Below are 19,219 nucleotides of genomic sequence, written 5' to 3'. Positions count from 1 at the left end.
TGCTCCTGTTTGAGTGGTCCAATAATTTCATTTGAACGATTCTCTGCACCTACTTTTATACAAATAAGATATGACAACACATCATCTTTTCTGCTGGCACTTTGCTCCAAGCAGACTTGACACACTTGCCTTGCTCCTACAGTGACCCGTTTGAGACTGAACAGTTAGTACAGCTGCACCACTCTGAATGTATGAAGCAGGAATACATTTTATTTTCCCTTTCCGGGGGAATCAAGCAACAAAATGCAGGAAGGAAGGAGCCCCTCTCCTGCGGAATCTGCTTGCCCTTCCCAGCCAGCCGGACGGAACCCCAGATGGAAGCGGCCGGCTCAGTCGAGCATGTCCCTGGAAACACACACAACTTTGTGAGAACTCTCCTCTTGCAACAATGTATTTGATCCTCGCAAGAACAACTCCCATCTGCATCTTGTTTCAAATCTGGCTGGATCTTTTCAATAAATGTGAAACCTATACAAGATGCAATTAAGAGCCATATTTTCAATTGGTCATTTTCATGTTGATCTTCACTTTTGTGGGACATTTTCAGTGCAATACCTCATTTAAAGGGGTCCTAAACCACCCCTTGGGCTTAAAGGGACACTAAAGCGAAACAATGGATCAGTTTAGACTAATGGAGCATTGTTTGAGAACCCTGCAGGCAGTCATTTAAAAAAAATAGTTTGATTATTAGATGAGAAAATGAAGGTCCAAGTATCAGTATTTGAATTTCGCGCCGAAACACCAATGCCGGTACGTCAGCGTGACGTCAGGGATTCCAAAGTATCTTTTCGCATTTGGGCCGCGTTGGCTGAATAAAGGTTCCCGAAACTTGCCATGTTTAATATTTCGTTCCTTTAGAACACAATGTAGTCAATCTGTACTGCTATATATAATTAGTAGGCCCTAGAAAATGCCGTCAAAATCCAAGACATCACAGCCCCCAGGTGCGGGAACTCAGGTAGGCATCGCCACCCATATTTCGTTCTTGCCCTTTTTCTGGCTTACCAAACGTCTTATCGTTGTAAGAGTGGTGTTTTTGGTGTTGTAGAACGGTAATTTACTGATGCAGAAGAAATCATTTTTCACTTTAGTGTCCCTTTAATGAAAAAACATAGTCCATGAACAGCATACACCGCTGTGAACATCTCACCCAAGTTTTGCAGTCGTGCGTGGCACGTGGGGCTCGCAAGTGGAGTGCAAAGTCACATTTCTTTCCACCGCTCTCTTTTCAACAGAAGCCTGCTCCTCATGCTTTTCTGGACGCTTTATTTCGTAATATATAGCATATCCCCATATGCGGCTGGTATTGGTCAACAGCTGACGTCAATCAAGAAGAGTATCTGGATCAGTGCATTGCTTCCTCCTATTACTGTGTATATTTATTGACAAAGTTCGATAAACAGGCTTAAGTGAAAATCTGGTTTAGAATTTCTATAGTAATTACATACTTCCGGAAGAAGGCGACCATAGTCTGCTCATGCTTGGCCACCACTGCCCAAGTAGCAATTCAACTTTGGTCACCCTGCTTATCAGTGTCATAGACGTCGCGTCTCGCTAATTTCAACTAGCTTTTAATGCTCAACTAGCCTAGAACTCCACGAAACTTAAGGCGAGACCACACACACGATTACCAGCGTGCGCTCACTCTGGCCGCTCCTGGTAAGATGCCTTGGCAGACTTATTGATATTGCTTCAAGATGTGCAAGTTGGATGTGGCTGCTATCTGTCTGTCAAGCTGGTGAAGGAGAAAGTCAGTCCGTACCACATAGCACGGTAAGACGAGTGCATGAGCGTAAGCATGCCCTGTCGCGCACAAAGCAAATGCTGCATTTACGCACTACAGTTGCATGTAGCTGAGGTCTGCTACATAGCGTAGCTACTGTAGCTATCGCACGCTTTTGCGACGAGTTCACTGGCTAAATGCATTGCGGCTCGCTCAGGACAACCACACTCGGCTTACATTTGTCGCGTCGTAGGCGCCAAAATCGACAGTAGTGGCGTGTACCAGGGGCCTTGAACCACCCCTCGGGCTTGAAATCACATAGTTCATGGGTAGCATACGCTGCTGTGAACACCTCAGCCAAGTTTTGCTGTCGTACGCGGTACGTGGAGCTCACAAGCGAAGCATGAAGTCACCTTTCTCTCAAACGCTCTCTTTGCAAACAGAAGCCTGCTCCTCACTCTCTTCTAGATGCTTTATTTTGTAACAAAGCAGATTCCTATACGCAGCTGCCATTGGTAGCTGCAGTCGGCTGCGCAGCATAGACACCGCAGCCACTGTGAGGTGCTGCCACGAGTCCACTGGCTAAGCACACTGTGGCTGGCTGAGGACAACTGTAGGGATGTTTGGCTAACACTTAGCGCGTCGTAGCCACCAAAATTGCGAGTCGTGGCATCTACACTAACATCCAAAATGAAATTTGAACTGCACCCACGGTGTCATTTAGAAGGCAGAGCATTGTGGGCACACCCCACTCTGCCATAGCCTTCGCAGTGCCAGGCATAGAAGACGGAACAGAAGCATAGAGGAGGCCTTGTTAGACTACCAATAACTCTGCATTTGCCAAATGCATTGGAGCACTTTTTGTGGCAAAATATTTCTTAAATAGCCTATTTTACCTCCAAATGCATTTCTCCAGTTGAATAAAGAGTGGTTCAGGGCCCCTTTAATTGACAGGCATCTTGTCAACCCATTTGAAAACTGTAATATTTCATCGCATCAATTACAATTGGCCAAGCCAATCAACAAACAGTGAAAGCAACGCATTGAAAACTTGGTGTGTTAGGTAGGTTTTTGACAAGCACTCGACAACCTACTGGCATAGGCATAAGTTTGATGGCTGCAAGAGGAGGGGAAGAATTTTTTTGAATGGCTGAAATGAGTCGGGGTATGAGGCAGGCCCACTCGCTGCACATCATAATGTCTCTCGCACAGCACATGGATGACAAGCAAAGGTAGGTACCACACATTCCCAAATGAAAGTGCATCCTTTCCCACTTTTTTGATGGTAAACATCTTTCAGTTCAGTCAGCATAGGAGGATCACTTGCTAAAACTGCATGCAACAAAAACATGTTATAATAGTACTATCGCTTATATCTTTGCAACCGTACTACCCATGTGCCTTACTTTCGTATCATTGCATAGAGGAAAGAAGCCATTACCCGATCATGCATGTGTTGCATGCATGATGGCGCCATTGTCACACCACACATAATGCAATTGGATCGAAATTTATCCTCTTGCTTGGTGTTCATAGGGGAGTAGCTTGGCAAAACGTCTGTCGATACAAGTGGGTATGGTTGCATTTCAGAGAAGTCAATCTGCCATAGCAGGTACAATTCATCTTACTCAAACCAGTGCACATCAGGAATTATAAGGCCTACAAGTGTGCAATTTGTTGCAGAAATTTCACGCTTGCTCAGCTATCAAGGAAGTCTGACTCACCGCAACAGGATATTGAGCAAATATGTTCACCCCGATGCTGGATGCCAACGCCTAGTAATTCACGTGTACAGTCACACGAACAGTGGCACATTCAAACGATCTGGTTCGTCCATCTCAGCGCCCCGCTTCGAAGCCTTTCTCGGGATGGTCCCGCGAAGCGTGCCAGGAGGCATGGGAAACATTTGTGCACCCCGCCAACCACAAGCCAAAGAGGAAGAGGCACCCGAGTAACCCCATCGTTAGGTGGCGTTAGCAATTCAACACTCATATCATCTCTAATAATTTTCTGCAACTACACCGACTGCTGGCAGCACCTAGCTATTAGGTGAAGCAGGATTACAGGAGATGCGAGAGCCATGTGGGGAAAACAACATAAGGAGGTGCAAGAGAGTTGAACGTCCCCACAAGTCACTGTTGATTTGAAATGCCTAGCTGGAAAGATTCCAAACCTATGAACTGGTACAACTTCTGACATGCCATGGCAGGAAAAAGCAAAGAAAAGTAGGGATGCTTTCCCTCCAATTTAAATAAACTGACACAAATGTGTGCAGCATGAGTCACATTTGTCCAGCCTGGGGACGAACATATTCGCTCTATATCTTATCTTATCGCAGTGAGTCAGGCTTTCACAGTGAGCCAGGCTTTCTAGATTCGTGAAGGCCCATCAGCAGGCTCTACTGATAGTAATTGAGCTGGTAGATTGGTGTATAGAAGGAGCAATAAATGCCCTTGCGAGTGTTTGCACTTCTTTGTTGTCGTTTCTTTGTGCCAAGAGCATGCTTGAGACCCAACAGACCCAACCCAACAATCTGCCATACCTGAGAAAGAAAAGGCACAGATATTTAGTTTAGTTTATCCTACTGACAATACAGAGGCAAAACGGTGTGTAAAATAATTCATACCAGGTCCTGTGTCTGTCGGCAAAGCTTAGGGCACTCAATTTTGAAGCCAAGCACACAATTTCTTTGCTTCAAGCATATTTGCGTCAAGCATATCTATAATAGATGGAGACTAGAATTAGATGAAAAAATCAATTATTTGTTTAAATTCTTTTCAACTAATACTTTCTGCAATATCAAAGGATGGCTGCCGCCTAAAGTTACAAAAGGGTGGCAGGCAGCCAGGCACTGCCACGAGCGTCTTATTTGTAAGACTGCTTCTGTCTTAAGCCTGTTTCACATGCAAGCAATTTTGGCCCAGAAAAGGCACCGTGGCTGTAGCATGAACCAACCTCTTCGCCCAGAACCTGTTTTTTGAGCAGCGCATGCACAAATTGTAATGGTTATGAGATCGTAATGGTTGGAAAAATTCACAAATAGCGACCGTGGTGATGAATGGTGGAGCGTCTGCTAACAACGATGCGAGGAGCATGTGACAGGGGCCGTGTCGGCACACGAAGGGGCTCGTGCGCCTGAGCTAGCGACGCTTTTCTAGCAGAGGACAACCAGTAGGGAACCAATTGATGGAAACTTCTATTCACACACTAAATGGGCTGTGCATGGTTGTGATTTCCTTATCTTTGCCTTTCTTTTGTGTGTGTGTGTGTGTGGTGGGACAGTACACGCTTCTCATTCGTGGCATACACAGCCGTTTTCTTTAGAGCGCAGTTCTTAAGTGGCCGTCCCTGCGGCGAGCGTCAGCATCCCTCGTAACCTCACCAATGCAGAGCGCAGCGGGGATAAAGGACGGCGATAGTGAAGAGAGCGCGAGGAGGAAAGCGGAGGAGGAAGGTGCAGTGGAGCCATGAGACAGAAAGCAGAGGAGGAGGGTATGGTGTAAGCGTGAGAAGAAAAGTGTAGTGGCGTGCAAGACGGGCTCTGCAGGGACAATGGCTACAAGATTGTGCCAGAGCAGTGCGCGTCGTCTGTTCACCAATGACGCCATTGATACCATATATGGAAGCAAAGTGCTGCATGAGCGGAGATCCGTCTACGGTGTCTGCTGTGAATCGCGCCCATGCATCATCGATGTGCTACCTCTCGCGATCTCCCGATTAGTGAGGAAGTTGCGCCACACTTCACTCCATTTGCAATGTGCAATGTACAAGCTAGATTGCCCATGCTAGCCAATATATTGTGAAATGAAAACATGTATAGAGCTGCGCAGAAATTTCATGTTAGAGAGTATTGTAATTGTCATTTAAATTGTTTTTTTTTCTCTATCATTGTATTGTCATGCGTGTTCAAATTTGGGTTTTGCACTTCTTAAGTTAAAACTTATCCCAGGTCTGCTAGAACCAAGAGACCGCTGCCCTTCTATACGGATGCCTTGAGGAGAAAAGGGGACGAGAGTTTGGTAACCGGATGGCAACTGAGATGTCTGGCGGAATTTGAGACTGAGAGCGGCTGATGTACCCATTTTGTATTCGTTTCATGCCAAATTTTTATATATTATCCTCTCCGGCAACTGTTTTAGAGGTCTGTAGTTGGGAGAGGCTTTAGAACAGGAAGTGCCACCGAAGTTAGCATGACTAATAATTAGAGTGTATTTTTACACAAACTAGTGTAGAACAGAACTGAGGTTGCTCTTGGAGAACAACTAAATGTGCATCTCACATGAACTGAAACATGGATATGTGACGCTCCAGCACCTCTTCTGGGAACCATAGAAACTTACTGCTCACGGGCACTCTCTGCAAGCTGCACTCATCGCTGGCGGCGGGCATAGAGTGAAGAGGGTGCATGTGAAAGAAAGCCACGTTTGCACGCTGCAGTTCCACTCAGCGGCCACAACCACCATCGCGCAGTCGCTTGCATGTGAAACTTGTCACTTGCATGAATCATCCATGCAGTCGCTTGCATGCGAGCAGTCATTTGCATGGGTCATCCTGCACATGGCACCTTCGCACATACCCATGTGCACAGCTAGGTCTTGGGCAGCAGAACAAGAGAAATTTACAAGTGGCACTCACTCATGAGACCGGGACTTCCTCACGAGGCCGGGACCCCAAGAGGGTGGCAGGGAGGGCTGCAAGCGAAGTTGCTCTCGCAACTGAGCAGTGGCCAGGGCGAGACGGCGTGACTGCAGAGACAAATCCCACACGAAGATGACCATGCAGCATGGTAGGTATTAATTGTGGTGTCTTAGGGCACCATGCAGAACACAAGAGGACTGCAGCTACACTGTGCAACCACAATACGTATATCAAGCAGCCACCATGGGTAGATCTGAATGAGCTAAATTCCCTTCTCTTAGCCATACACAGCAGAACCTCGTTGATACGTTCCCGTTACATACGCTTTCCCGGGACCAAAATTCGCAATGTGAACACAAAAATGGCCCAATAGAGTTATACTTATTTTTAGTGGTTCATATGTTCCAAGAAAACAAGATTTTTCGGTGCCATTCAGTACGTCGTCAAGCTCCGATTGTATGATATGTTTTCCGGCTGCTAGATCCCATGTAAACAAGAAAATGCGCGAGGCACACGCAGCAGCTTCACCGCAATACTCGCCTGCCAGTTTCACGTGAAAACGCCAGCATGCTCTCAGTTTCTCATTTCGGTACCAGCAAATATTTTTTGGGATAGTCGCACACGGCATTCACAGCTGTCACCACCAATCCTATTGCAGTAAGGATCTTTGCCTATCTGTTTCACAGAACGTGGTGCCATCGGAAGTGCAGCTCCGACGGCACCATGCACTGTCGTTCCGTCGCAGCTCGGTCGTTCCTTGCTGCAGACTGCGATTTTATAGTACGTTTTTGGGCCACTAGATCCCGTGTGAATGAGAAAAGGTGTCAGGCGTGCAACTGAGAACAGTATATAGCCGCCCATCTCACGTGAAAATGATGATGCGCGCAGTTTCTTATTCTAGTACCAGAATATCTCCACCCCAGTCATCGTACGCCGCATTCACAGCTATTGCTGCCAAAGCTGTTGCGATAAGCGTCTTCACCTATCTGTTTTATAGCGTGTGGTGCATAGTGCCAATGGTAGCGTACTGAACGTTTCTAGTATGTGATAATCTAAACACACCGTCATTCCCTGCTGCAAGCATCATGTTTTGCTTCGGCAGCATCTGGCATCGCCAGCTGCTGCCAATTTCGTTTCGGTTTCCCGTCGCCCGCTTAAAACGCCACACAATAAGAAAACAACAAAACACGTCTCAGGCCGCTGGAGCACCACCTGGTCGACGCGCGTCGGCACTTCGCGACGCTTTGCATTACCTAAATATCAACAATGGTTGAGTCAGTAAAATTTTTTAGTTATTCGAATTGTACGTTTTCCCAGTTACCATATTTTTTCTCGCGGCTTTTTCCAAAACGTATGAACGAGGTTCTGCTGTATTTGACCTGAATCTTAACAACCATCTGCTGCCCCATAAATTTACTGCTACTAACACCACATTACTATTTGTATTACAAAGAACGTGTACCTGCTCAACAAAAAATTCCTTCTGCTGTGCCAGCTGTCTGGCACGCTCTTCCTTGTCACGTAGCCGAGCTGCTGCTGCCTGCAACCGCTGCTCACGGTTGGCCTCAACCCGTGCAAGGTTGCGCCGCTGCTCAGCTTCCCTCTCGAGCCGCTGACGCAGCGCCTCACGGCGCCGCTCCTCCAACCGCTGCTGCACTACCTGGCGGGCACGTCCATTGGCCGCTGCCTGGTACTCAGCCACTCGCTCCCGCCACACATCTAATGCAGCGTCCATTTGGCGCTGCTGCTGAAGCACCTGCAATGCCACCAACACGACTGCGCTGCCACAACCAGGATGTCTAGCAGATCCAGCTGTGCAAACAGTCACAGGCCGAAATAAAACGCAAACATACTCTATGTGTCATTATTAAAATTACTGATGCACACCATGTATTGTAACTACATATGTCACACAGGAAAAGTGAACATAGAAATGTGGAGGAGGGCGTGTCCCCGTCACAGGTCACTTAAGTTTCATTCGCACAGAATAGCACAGCACTTAGTTTAGATAGTTTTGCAACATGTATTTAGGCGGTTTAGCATTTCTCTACTACTTCTTATGAGCTCCTTAGCATCGAACATGTATGCACAAACTGACAGTTCAAGAGAGTACAACTTAAAATATCATTAAAAGGTTTTTTGTTTGTTTGCTCATTAATTTAGAAACTTTGTGAGCATAGATATGGGGTTCCAGTGTCCATGTTGTCATGACTCACAGATCTTGAACAACCCCATTTGCAAGTTGCTAAAACAAGGAATGATTAGAGCAACATTTTGGCTACAAAGGTTACACATGTGCAGCCAATGCTTCTTTCCATGGCCCATCACCTCACAGTGGTATTCACATTCTTCGTGATGCTTGAAAGGCCAGCAGTATACATGCAGATCCTAGGCAGCCTAACCACAGCAACACCTTCGTTCTTGAGCATACCTGTCCACGTCGTTCTTCAACTTGCTGTGCACTGCGACGGGCCTCATTTTGCCTCTGCGCAGCCGCCTGAGCGACTCGCTGGGCACACTGCTGCTCTTTTTGGCGAAGGCGTTCTTCCAGCTGCCGACGCCGAGCCTCTTCCTCGACCCACACACGGTGTAGCCTCTGTTCTGATGTTGCCTGAAAGCAGAGAGGAAAAAAAAGAAATCTCTGCTTTAATACTGAATACCACTCTTGGGCTTCTACGTAGCCCAGGAGTGGTATACTCGAGCAATAATTTTTGGGGGGATACTTTCACTTTTGCGATATTTCATGAAGCTATCACCAGATAGATCAGAGTCTACGACCAACTGTGTTCCTGGCACAATGCCAAGTATGCTGTCACCTGTAGACACCAATGCATCCAGCACTAGTTACCCAAAATCTCAGAAAAGTGATATTAAACCCGGAAATGATTGCACAAGATTAATGCCCCAGGTACACAAAGTCCATATAAAACCTCACTTAACAACAGAGTACTCCACCAAAGAAATGCATTGGCTTAGAAGGAGAGAAGAAAGGTTGAGGTAAACAGTCAGATATGTTCATAAACTGACACTAACTATCTTGATTTTAGTGTGAGGTATGTTTGCACAAAGCAAACATACCTCCATCCCTGTTTTGCTGAGAGCAAATAATTCATTGTGTTAGCAGAGGTAATTTTCTGGTAGTGTTCTTTCTTCTTCATCTAACGAAAACAATAAAAATCAGGGAGTATCACGTTATCCGACATATCATGCAGTTGCTGGTTGTCTTCCCATATAGGCTTGTATCCCGTTTCCTTTTCTATGTCCTAGTTCAATTTTATATTCTAGATATCATGCTCACAAACATGAAGGAAACCTGTCACTATGTGCATCTGGTGTGTTCCTGTCATGACACTGGCCAGTGCTGCCCTTCAGACTGTACAACAGGCTGTACAACTTTGTTGCCTGCGTGCTGTGCCTGCAAGGACTTCCACCAGTCAGTCCACTTTATGTTTGGTTTGAGCCCCATTCTACCATACAAAAATAAACAAGCCAACGCAAGCTGTGCTGGCCTGATCTGAATGAATGTTTGCCTAAATCACTATGAGACAGACACTAAAGCACAGCCAGTGCCACAACTCTACCAACTGGCGCACAGATGCAACAGAATCTCACTGACAGAGAGAACACAGAAAAAGTGCACTCAATCACCCTATATATTAACAGCATCAATAGTAGCCACCTCAAGTATCTGATAACTACATCGGAGCCATAGCAACACAATGAGCCACTACTGCCTTATTAAATAAACAGGTAATAATCAGCAAGCTTTGCTTAGCACATGAACCCCTGACAGTTCATATCTGAAGTTCAAATGCAATGAAGCAGTCACTGGACTGCTGTGGCAGTATCTGCATGAAAGATCTCGCCAATAGCTATGACTGGCATTTGCAATCAACATTCCCAACAGCAATGCCATGTAAAGCGAGACATGACTAAAGAGTGCAATAAAGGCCCTATTTTTTTACATCTTACACTACTTTGCTTTGCACTGTAACAACTTGACAGCCAGCCACACAAGATGCCAAGATGATTCACTGTCAAAGAAAGGTCTACAGGCATGCCTGGTCCAAGCTTACGGTTGTTTGCCGAGATGTGCTATTGCGCCGTTCTTCAGCTGCTGAAAGAGCTTCACTGTCCAGGAGCTCGCAGCTGCTGCTGGATGTCAGGGCCTGACGACTTCTCCAACGCTGCAGAGTAAGGCTGCTGATTGTCCACATGCTTCACATAGCAATGTTCCCGTCACACATAAAACTCAGTCCACGGTGGGGAAAAAAACATGTCAAAAACTGTGAAGGCTGTCCTCAGCTCATGTTGAGAAAATAATACCAAACTCGTACGGGGGGAACTGAATGTAAGCAGATATTTTGTGCAAGGCAACAAAGCACAAAAAGTTTTGAATCCTCTTTTTAATGTTGGCCCAAGTTAACATCCTAATCACACTCAGTGGAAACACGAACAGTATGGATTCAGGAGTCAAGCACCATGAGCTCAGTCTAATGGCCTATTGTGCAGGACTGCATTACCGTGCGACAAAATGTAATCATCTGTGTGTAAGAAACACAAATCTGTTTAAAAGCAACAACAGAACTTTGCGGGCGTAATGGTGTAAGAAAAATTAATGCTGTGGACTTTACCACGAAATCCAGCAGCAAGTTCACAAATAAGCAGAACTATTGATTGGTCTTTGTTCAGCATCATGTGAATTGCCAGCTTACTTCTCTGGAGTTAAGTTCTTTAAGAGGACAATCAGGTTACCAAGGTCCTGGGACGTCAGCTGCTATTGCACATGCAAATACACAATTTTTTTGAACAATTTTTGTATGTTCTTTCATTCCTCTAGCTGAACATTAATGAGGCTTATTTAATATCATGCAGTCTCTCTAGCCATAAAATCACTCAAAACAACTGATCCTTTTGTCTCACAAAAATAAGCATCTTTCATTGTGAAAGAATACATAACAATCAACTGCATACTTAGGGAAGCAGACAAGATGCTGTACTGCATGCCAATGGGACCAGGGTCAGAGAGCTGAATTTCAAAGCTCATTAATGATAATTGCACTGTCGTGGACAAAAATTAAACAGACAAATTCGAACCAGAGTAACACAGTTGAAAAATTGTACTAGGAGTTGGGGATATCGATTAATGTGGCTAATCTGAATTCCAATAAGCAATATATCATTCTCTGTAGAGGAAAACTAACTGCCTTTATGCACAGAGACTTGCGTCTTTCCATTCATATTATAAAAATTTCTGCGCTTACCACTACTCTGTTGTTCAAATTTCACAACAAGATTGCATTTTTATCACTTGGATTGCACAATATAACAATTGGCATTGTTGTTTGCATAATTTTATTTTTTTTTATTTGATTTTGCCTAAATCTATGCTTATTGCAGTGAGTTATGTCCCAAATATAATGGCTATGGCATCACCTGGTAACTTTTGGCAACTGTAGAACCTTTCAGCACCTGCAGGTCTTCGAGATTAGTTTTCATTATTCACTTCACTGAAGGTTCAACGCAGAGCTCAGAGAAGACCGGACAAATGCAAACCCACATTTTTTTCTTGGACAAGCCAAGCAAGTAACAGTGTGCAGTGTTATATTGAACTATCTGAACCATAAAATGCAATGTTGCTGCGAAATTTAGGCAAGAACAGAGCAGCAGTAACTGCAAAACTTTTTTTTTTTTTACATTGTGGAGGGAAAAGCGCATCTCTGTATAAAATCAATTAACGAAAGTTTTACATCTCCTAGTGTTCACGTCTGAATTGTCTTGGTTCACATTTTATGTTTCCATGACAGTACACACTGCTGGCAATGTTCCGTCCTCCCTTTTTTTTTTCTTTTTTTTTGGTATGCCATACTAGATGCACTTTGGACTGCCATTTCCTAGCAGCAACAATGCATGCCAATCCCATGCACAAAGCTTCCGAGTGCCCTAGAGGATCAGACAGGGTTTAGCACATGACACTTCGCCAGTAGGCAAAAGAAAAAAAAAAGTAAACAAAAAGGGATACTTGCCGAAAGAAACAAACCAAAACTGACAGGCCCCACGGTTCGCTAACATGGTCTGCACAGAACAAAAGATCAAGCCATGAGCATGCAGCCGAGGCGAAACACGAGAACTAGCCACTCTCTGCAAAGATTCAGGTAACAAAATGCAGATACAGTCACACAAGCACAGCGCATCTCACACACTTGCAACTCTTAAACAAACAGTCAATTCTTAATTATTGTATATGCACGAATATTATGCAAGCAGGGAGGGGGATAGGAGAGAGGGCTCTTTTGGCAAGCTAGAAACTATATACACAACTAACATTTATGCAACCTCAGCATCGCTACCATGCAGTATTAAGAATAAGACTTCAGTGTCTCCACATCTCCCCTAGATTTATTTATTTGTTCTGTATAATTATATTTACATTATGTTCGTTAAATTCTGCACACAGTGTCATATTAATTCAGTTATATTTATTATAACTGCAGTTAGTGGCAAAAGTTCTCGAAATGTGTTGTACAGGAGGACCTCTGAGCAGTTCTTGACCCTTACACTTCTCTCTGTATATATGTTTTACATACCTTATGTCAATCACCGTGGTTGTTTAGTGGCTACGGTGTTGGGCTGCTAAGCAAGAAGTCGTGGGATCAAATCCTAGCCACGGTGGCCGCATTTCGATGTGAGTGAAATTCGAAGACACCCGTGTACTTTAGGTGCACGTTAAAGAACCCCAGGTAGTCCAAATCTCCGGAGTCCCCCACTATGGCGTGCCTCATAATCAGAAGGTGGTTTTGGCATGTAAAGCCCCACAGTTTACTTCTTTAAAATACATTTTATGTCACCTCGTAAAGCCTTTTTGATGGATAACACAAATCATAGTCACGGGCCTATAGCAGAACATTTCATCATGGCACGATGCACAATTTCCTTCAACAATGTGCTGTCAGGTGCGACCATCAATGCAGGCAACAAGCATCATGCTAATGGATAGCTAACCGCACTGCACCAATATGTTTCGAAATAAGTGTGCTGCACTATCCCTAGGGACCAAATCTGCCTTTAGCAGGTAACATCACACAGGCACACACTGCAGCAGTGAACCACTCTTAAGAGTACACTGCGCCATCACACCCTTTGCACTTTGCTTCATTTTCATATTCTTGCACACAGGCGTCTACATGTCTGCATTTGACAAATTTTTGTGCTCTCCCTACAAGAAAGCACCTTATCAGCATAGCTCAGTTGTCTTGTGGTAGAGCTTATAGAGCACAGAACGATGACAGTAGGGGAAAAACATTTTTCTCTTTACGTTCAGAACTCTGTTCCAGACACCATGCAAGGTGTCTTCTCAAATTCATAATTGCAGAGAGAGACAGAGAGAGAACTTATGGTGTTATATTCGTGCAAATACAGTATGCTAAATAACGATATGCCAAGCCACAAAGCTAACACTGACATGACAGAGAGTGCAAAAATACTGCATCAAAAACTGCACAACAGGGATGACGTGCAACTATTTGAACATGCTACTCATGCTAATCATCTGTAGAGAATTCATGATGCCAGAGCACGAAGTGTTCAGTATGGCTTAGCCGAAGCAATTGCCGTCCACTGAAGTGCAGTTGGGGCCCCAGCGTTGCAGAACATGGCCTACCTTGTCGCGAGACTGCAGGGCCCGCTTTTCTTTCTCCTGGTCCCAGGCACGATGCGCCAGCCGGCGCTGTTCAGCTGCCTCTTCGTCACGCTGCCGCCTCTGGAGCATTAGCTGCAGTAGCTTCACATCCTGCAGCACCGCACGCCCTTACATGCTTATCCTTCAATCCCTCTAGTTCATCACCTTTGAATGTCTTTGCTCACTCTAATTGTGCTATGTTGCATTTCACACCTACTATGAACGTTTTTCATAATTGCAAAACCAACTTGCCTGTGAAGCAGTTTGCCAAACTAATGATGACATGGTCATTTTTGCAGTCGGTAGGTATGAGCACAATTTGCTTGTCTTATGAAGCTACACTAGGTTCCAAGCATGCCACCACTATGGAGGGCACTGCAAGGTAATCATCTCCCAATGCACTGTTTCATCAATCGGCCAAGTAAATTTTTTTGTGCATGTACATTGCAACAAATGACTTAGCCCCATATTGCCGAACAAAACCAACAATGAAACAAGCATGGAAACAAGGCACTTCGCTGATTCAGCAAGGCTGATAAGTGGCTGATGCAGGAGCAGCCAAGAAGCAGACAGAGGGTGCTGTTGCTGTACTCTGTCAAGTTTTGCCATATTGTCGGCTCTGGGGCTCGATGATATCAGTGCATGCCACAAGCTGGATGCGGTTTCATGTAGTCACTGCCCTTGCCACCAAGGTTCTTGTCAAGTGCCCAAAATGAGTACGAGCAAATAGCAGGTTTGCTATAGTATTCTGGAACAAAAGTATGGAATGGCATAACACATTAAATTAGAAATTTAAAACATTGTTTTAAACGAATGCTTTCCTCTTCCTGAATTGATGGATCTTTGTACTTAGATTTTTTTAATGCCTGTGTAACAATTTTTGACCTTGTTGACATGTGATGTGCTTATTGTCAAGTGTCATATTTTGCTATTAATTATGTCGGTCGATGTGCCTCATTCTGACCTCTGTAATTTGTGCGTGTTTTTTAGAGTGTAGTTCTTGGGCGCCCATTCCTGCAATGAGTGTCGGCATAAAACGAGCACAGCAAAGGATGAAAGAGCAAACACGGAGCACAGCGATGGCTGAAAGATGCCGAGAGCAAAGAGAGGGTGAGGAGAAAAGTGGAGGAGAAGGGTGCAGCAGAAGCACGAGGACACTCTTCACAGCGACAATCAGGCATGTGGCGAACACGTCCACCAATACCACATATGGAAACAAACCGCTTGCCTGGGTTTTGGACCCACTGTGTATGTGCTACACTGCCAGTGCCACCACCGCTAGAGAATGTGATCTGCACGAGCCACGCGTTCCCGTGTTCACGCTTTCTTTCTGAACAACGAGCAACCCAACCGGTGGAAATGCTTTACCTGCAACTGCTGCTAAGCGAGCTGCCCGAGCAGAGGCTCAGCACCGCCGTCGAGAGGGCCCTGTCGTTCAGAACCAAATTCTTTGCCACAATATATTGCACGGGAACACTTTAACAACTATGCTCAAAATTTGCATTAGGGAGTATCGTAATCATCAGTGGATTTTTTTTTCTATCTTCTTTGCCGACGATACTGTGTGACAAATTTTCGTATCTCCATGCATTTAATTGCAACTTCTGGCTTCTTTGTGCTATTGTACTGACAGTTGTTCAAATGCACTTTTTTTTTGTAAATGGTCGCCGAACTAGCCTTTGGCTATGAGACCATATATGTGTGTGCCTTGCGAATAGGACTGATGTGCAATAAAGAACTCAGAAGCCAGTGGTCACCTTGGCAGGCAGACTGGGTTTATCAACCCAAGGAAGCAGTGAAGCTGGCACAGGGACCAGTGGTGCTGGGTGCCTGAATGGGGAAGTAGGTGTTGACTTGCTAGCAGGTCTGCCTTCTGTGCTTGATCCAGGTGTGCTGCCTTCATCAGAATCTCCTTTTGCTGATGAACTTGGCTCACGGGTTGTGCTTGTTGAGTCCTCCACACTGCCATCATCCTCATCTGCAAGAGACCATGCAAGCTGAACAAGGTGCCACTACAATTTGTGCCGAGTGGCGTGCGAGTTATGCTACACCAATGAAAGGCCTTCTCCTGTGGAAAACAATAATTAGAAAGTCACAATGTTGCACAAAGCACAAGCTAAGTATCTGTACTTATACTTTTTTTTATTGTTGTCAGTGGGAGGCAGACACAAGTGGCAAAATAAAATGAGTTCCACACTAATTTTATAATAGGCCACAAAAGCCAAGACACTGGTCACACAACTTGAACCGTGTTTACACTTTACACAGACATGCACGCAACAAGGCTCAAGGACCACATTATAAAAGGAACATGCCCACAAATGCACTAACAGAACAAAACAGAAAACTGGACACAGATATCGTAATGACTAGTGAAATTAATGTTCCAGAAATGTGTATTAGCGAATGCAGGAAAGAGTGGATGTGTAGGTGGAATGAGATATGCTTTTTTCTTGGCTTTTAGTACTATGACATTAAGATGCGTTTGGTGAGGGGTAAGTGTCGTCATCACAGAGTTTCATACAATAATTACTAGAGGGAAGTGTGGAACTATTATCTACAGGAGCTGCGAGCAGGATGCTTCAGCCAGCATAGGAATAATAGGTAGTACATTGATTAGCCAAAACTACGTCCTTCTGGCATTAAACTGCTTCGTGACCTTGTAAACTCATCGTATTCAACAAAGTACCGCGTAAAGAAATAATTAAATCAGCAATAATTAAATTGTCCAAAGACATTATTCATACACAGGACCTCTAGCACTGAACCCCGATATTGAAACCATTACGCCACGTACTCATGCATCGACAAGCAGCATAGAACACCCTTATGAATTTCTCGCGGGCAAGCCAGTGCATTAATACGCTTGGTGCATTCCGATTTGGCCACCTTGACAGGCTGAACCACTTCGATTAGTAGCGATTGTTTGTGTTCACAGAGTCTCCTACATTTAGAAAAGTAAAGGTTGCTCTGAAATTTAGGACAGTGAACGCAGATAAAGTGTAATAAACAAAGTCACAAGAACATCTGAGTCCACAAGCACGAAGATCAGACAAATCCATGTGCTTCCCGTCATTCCCTTAGTGGCTGTATGATTGCAGCGCCAGAGTTCCCTCTAGTAATTATTATAGGAAACTCTATGGTCGTGATAGACATGTAGCATTACCAACAGAAACTGATATAACATACTAACAGAGGGTGCCACAAGGTTGTTGCATTTGTATGCATATATAGCATATGTTTGGGAATAAAAAGTGCAAAGGACTTCTTTGCCAGAAGAGTTGAGCATTCAGAACGAATGCTTTTCACCAAATGAAATTCAAACGTTAAACACAGAAATACTAAAATGATCATTTCAAGTACGCTATAGGTCTGAAAGGCTAGTCTAATATGGGCTTCACCCAGGGTACTTTCGATCATGATCGAGTCAGATTGAGATCAAATTTATTGGTTGCAACTGGCTCATTTGCACAAGTTGCAGAAGGGAGCCAATCACAGTCAAGAATTTCGATTCGAATCGAGCTTGATCGCAATAGAAAATGGCTGTGTGACACATAAAATAAAGTCAAGGTAGTGACAAGAGATTCCTATTTCTTTGATAAGAGGTTCCTCACCTTTATCTAATCATGTCCACAAAAGCAAACACTAAAAGGCAGAGCGGGAGCAGCACAAGTGACAAGTGTGAGACTATACAATTTTACCATCAAATGTCTAAATCACCTGTGCGCTTTACACTGATATTGAATCTGATAGTCTCGAACAAAAGAGCTTGCGGGTGGGAGGTTTTTACACCAGCAGAACGCTGCTGCCAGACATACTTGAGCACTTAAAACCTGCCTCACCGGATTTATGGGCTGCACAGTACCTGCAGGCTCTTTTCCGAACATTCCTCTGTGACGTGTCTCATCTTCAAAATGAGCATTGTTAGTATGCCTTGCTCTTGCTGCACTTCGCTAATGAAGCGAGGTTCAGCAATGGCTAGGTGCTGCAGGGCTGCCTTTCAGGAGACTTTTGTGATGGCTACAGTAATAAATACTTGTCTAGATTTTTGATGTACGCAAGCACTTACCTGACGACAGGAGCACCCCGAGCGGTCTGGTGCCGCTCCGGCGTTGCACGACACGGCTCCCGGGAGACAGGGACAGTGACCGGCGGCGACGGAGCCGGTCCAAGCGGATGAGGGCCTCTCGTTCGCGCCGGCACCGGGCCAACTTCGCGGTGCGCTCACGCTCAGCCTGCTCGAAGAGCCGCCGAGCCTCGTCCGGTGATACCCCGGGTGCGAGCTCCTCCGCAAACTCCTCGAAGAGCCTCGGCAACAGCTCGACCGGCTGCGCACACATCAATTAAGGTGGACTATTGGATTGCCCGGGAGCATGACCCTGAGTTTGATTCTCACCTTGACGCCTTGGTTGGCACATGCTTCCAGCGACCGCGGGCTGGTCAGCACATATGGGCAGTCGGAGGCATCATTCTGGTCAAAGTTGTACAAGTTGAGGTTCAGGTCGTGCGGACTGAGACAGTCGCTCAGCGACTGTGCTAGTAGATCGCAGTTCCATTCGCTCGCTTGCGTCGTCATACCGTCAAGCCGGCGGGACACTGCCTGATCCAGGCGTGCATGGCGCGGTGGTCAGCAAAGCGAACTAGCAACACTATCGTTCGCGGAAGCAACGGTCGTACCAGCGCAAGCAGGCATCGTCGGCATCGTCGACCATCGGCCCATAGCCTTCAGCTGGAAAGATACCACACTCTCACCAGGCGCCACGACGCGGCAAGCTCTCTGGGTGCCCCGTTGGCGTATCTGTCGGCGCTCATAATTCCTCCGGTCTATATATTATGTAGCAAAGCAGACAAGTTAATAATAATGCAAGCACACGTCGACTGGGAATGTCGGAAAAGCGCTTCCTTCTTTACCACTTAATCTCTTCTTTGTGTGTGTGTAACGTGTGCGTGTAAAGCGTGCGCAACGGCAAAGTTATGCAGAAAGGTGCAGTAAGGTAGGGAAGGAAAAGCGTGGGGAAAATGGGGAAAGCGAAGCTAGAGTGGCGAAGCTGACACACCCCCCTGCCCCCTACTGTCACTTCAGGTGACTTTCATGCTCAGCACTCCGCGGAAAGGTGATGTAAGACTAGAAAACTTTATCTAGCGGAATAAATTTATTTTTTTTTAGAATGCCTAGCACT

The 19,219-nt window shown here is 45.3% G+C and overlaps 1 protein-coding gene across 1 annotated transcript; it reads right to left on the bottom strand.

Moving 5' to 3' along the window:
* Nucleotides 1–190: 190 nt before the first annotated feature.
* LOC142572546 (uncharacterized) lies at nt 191–19,169 on the bottom strand. Its single transcript, XM_075681728.1, has 9 exons — nt 18,436–19,169; nt 18,109–18,367; nt 15,797–16,017; nt 14,022–14,150; nt 10,438–10,548; nt 8,793–8,972; nt 7,824–8,117; nt 6,359–6,468; nt 191–345 (listed from the first exon to the last, which is right to left on the bottom strand). Exons 1-9 carry the CDS (start codon nt 18,613–18,615, stop codon nt 330–332), a joined length of 1,500 nt encoding a protein of 499 aa, XP_075537843.1. The 5' UTR covers nt 18,616–19,169; the 3' UTR covers nt 191–329.
* Nucleotides 19,170–19,219: the final 50 nt, after the last annotated feature.

Source organism: Dermacentor variabilis, chromosome 2 (assembly GCF_050947875.1).
Source record: "Dermacentor variabilis isolate Ectoservices chromosome 2, ASM5094787v1, whole genome shotgun sequence".
NCBI classification, from domain to species: Eukaryota; Metazoa; Arthropoda; class Arachnida; order Ixodida; family Ixodidae; genus Dermacentor; species Dermacentor variabilis.
Note: the sequence above shows the minus strand (reverse complement) of the source record. Positions and strands in the feature narration are given on the sequence as shown.

Bases quoted from the DNA above. Each gene is read 5' to 3' on its own strand.
- LOC142572546 (XM_075681728.1), bottom strand. From the start codon at position 18,615: ATGACGACGCAAGCGAGCGAATGGAACTGCGATCTACTAGCACAGTCG. The intron at 18,368-18,435 runs GTGAGAATCAAA...ATGTGTGCGCAG, and splicing joins GTGCCAACCAAGGCGTCAAG to CCGGTCGAGCTGTTGCCGAG. The intron at 6,469-7,823 runs GTACACGTTCTT...TTGTCTCTGCAG, and splicing joins AGGAATTTTTTGTTGAGCAG to TCACGCCGTCTCGCCCTGGC.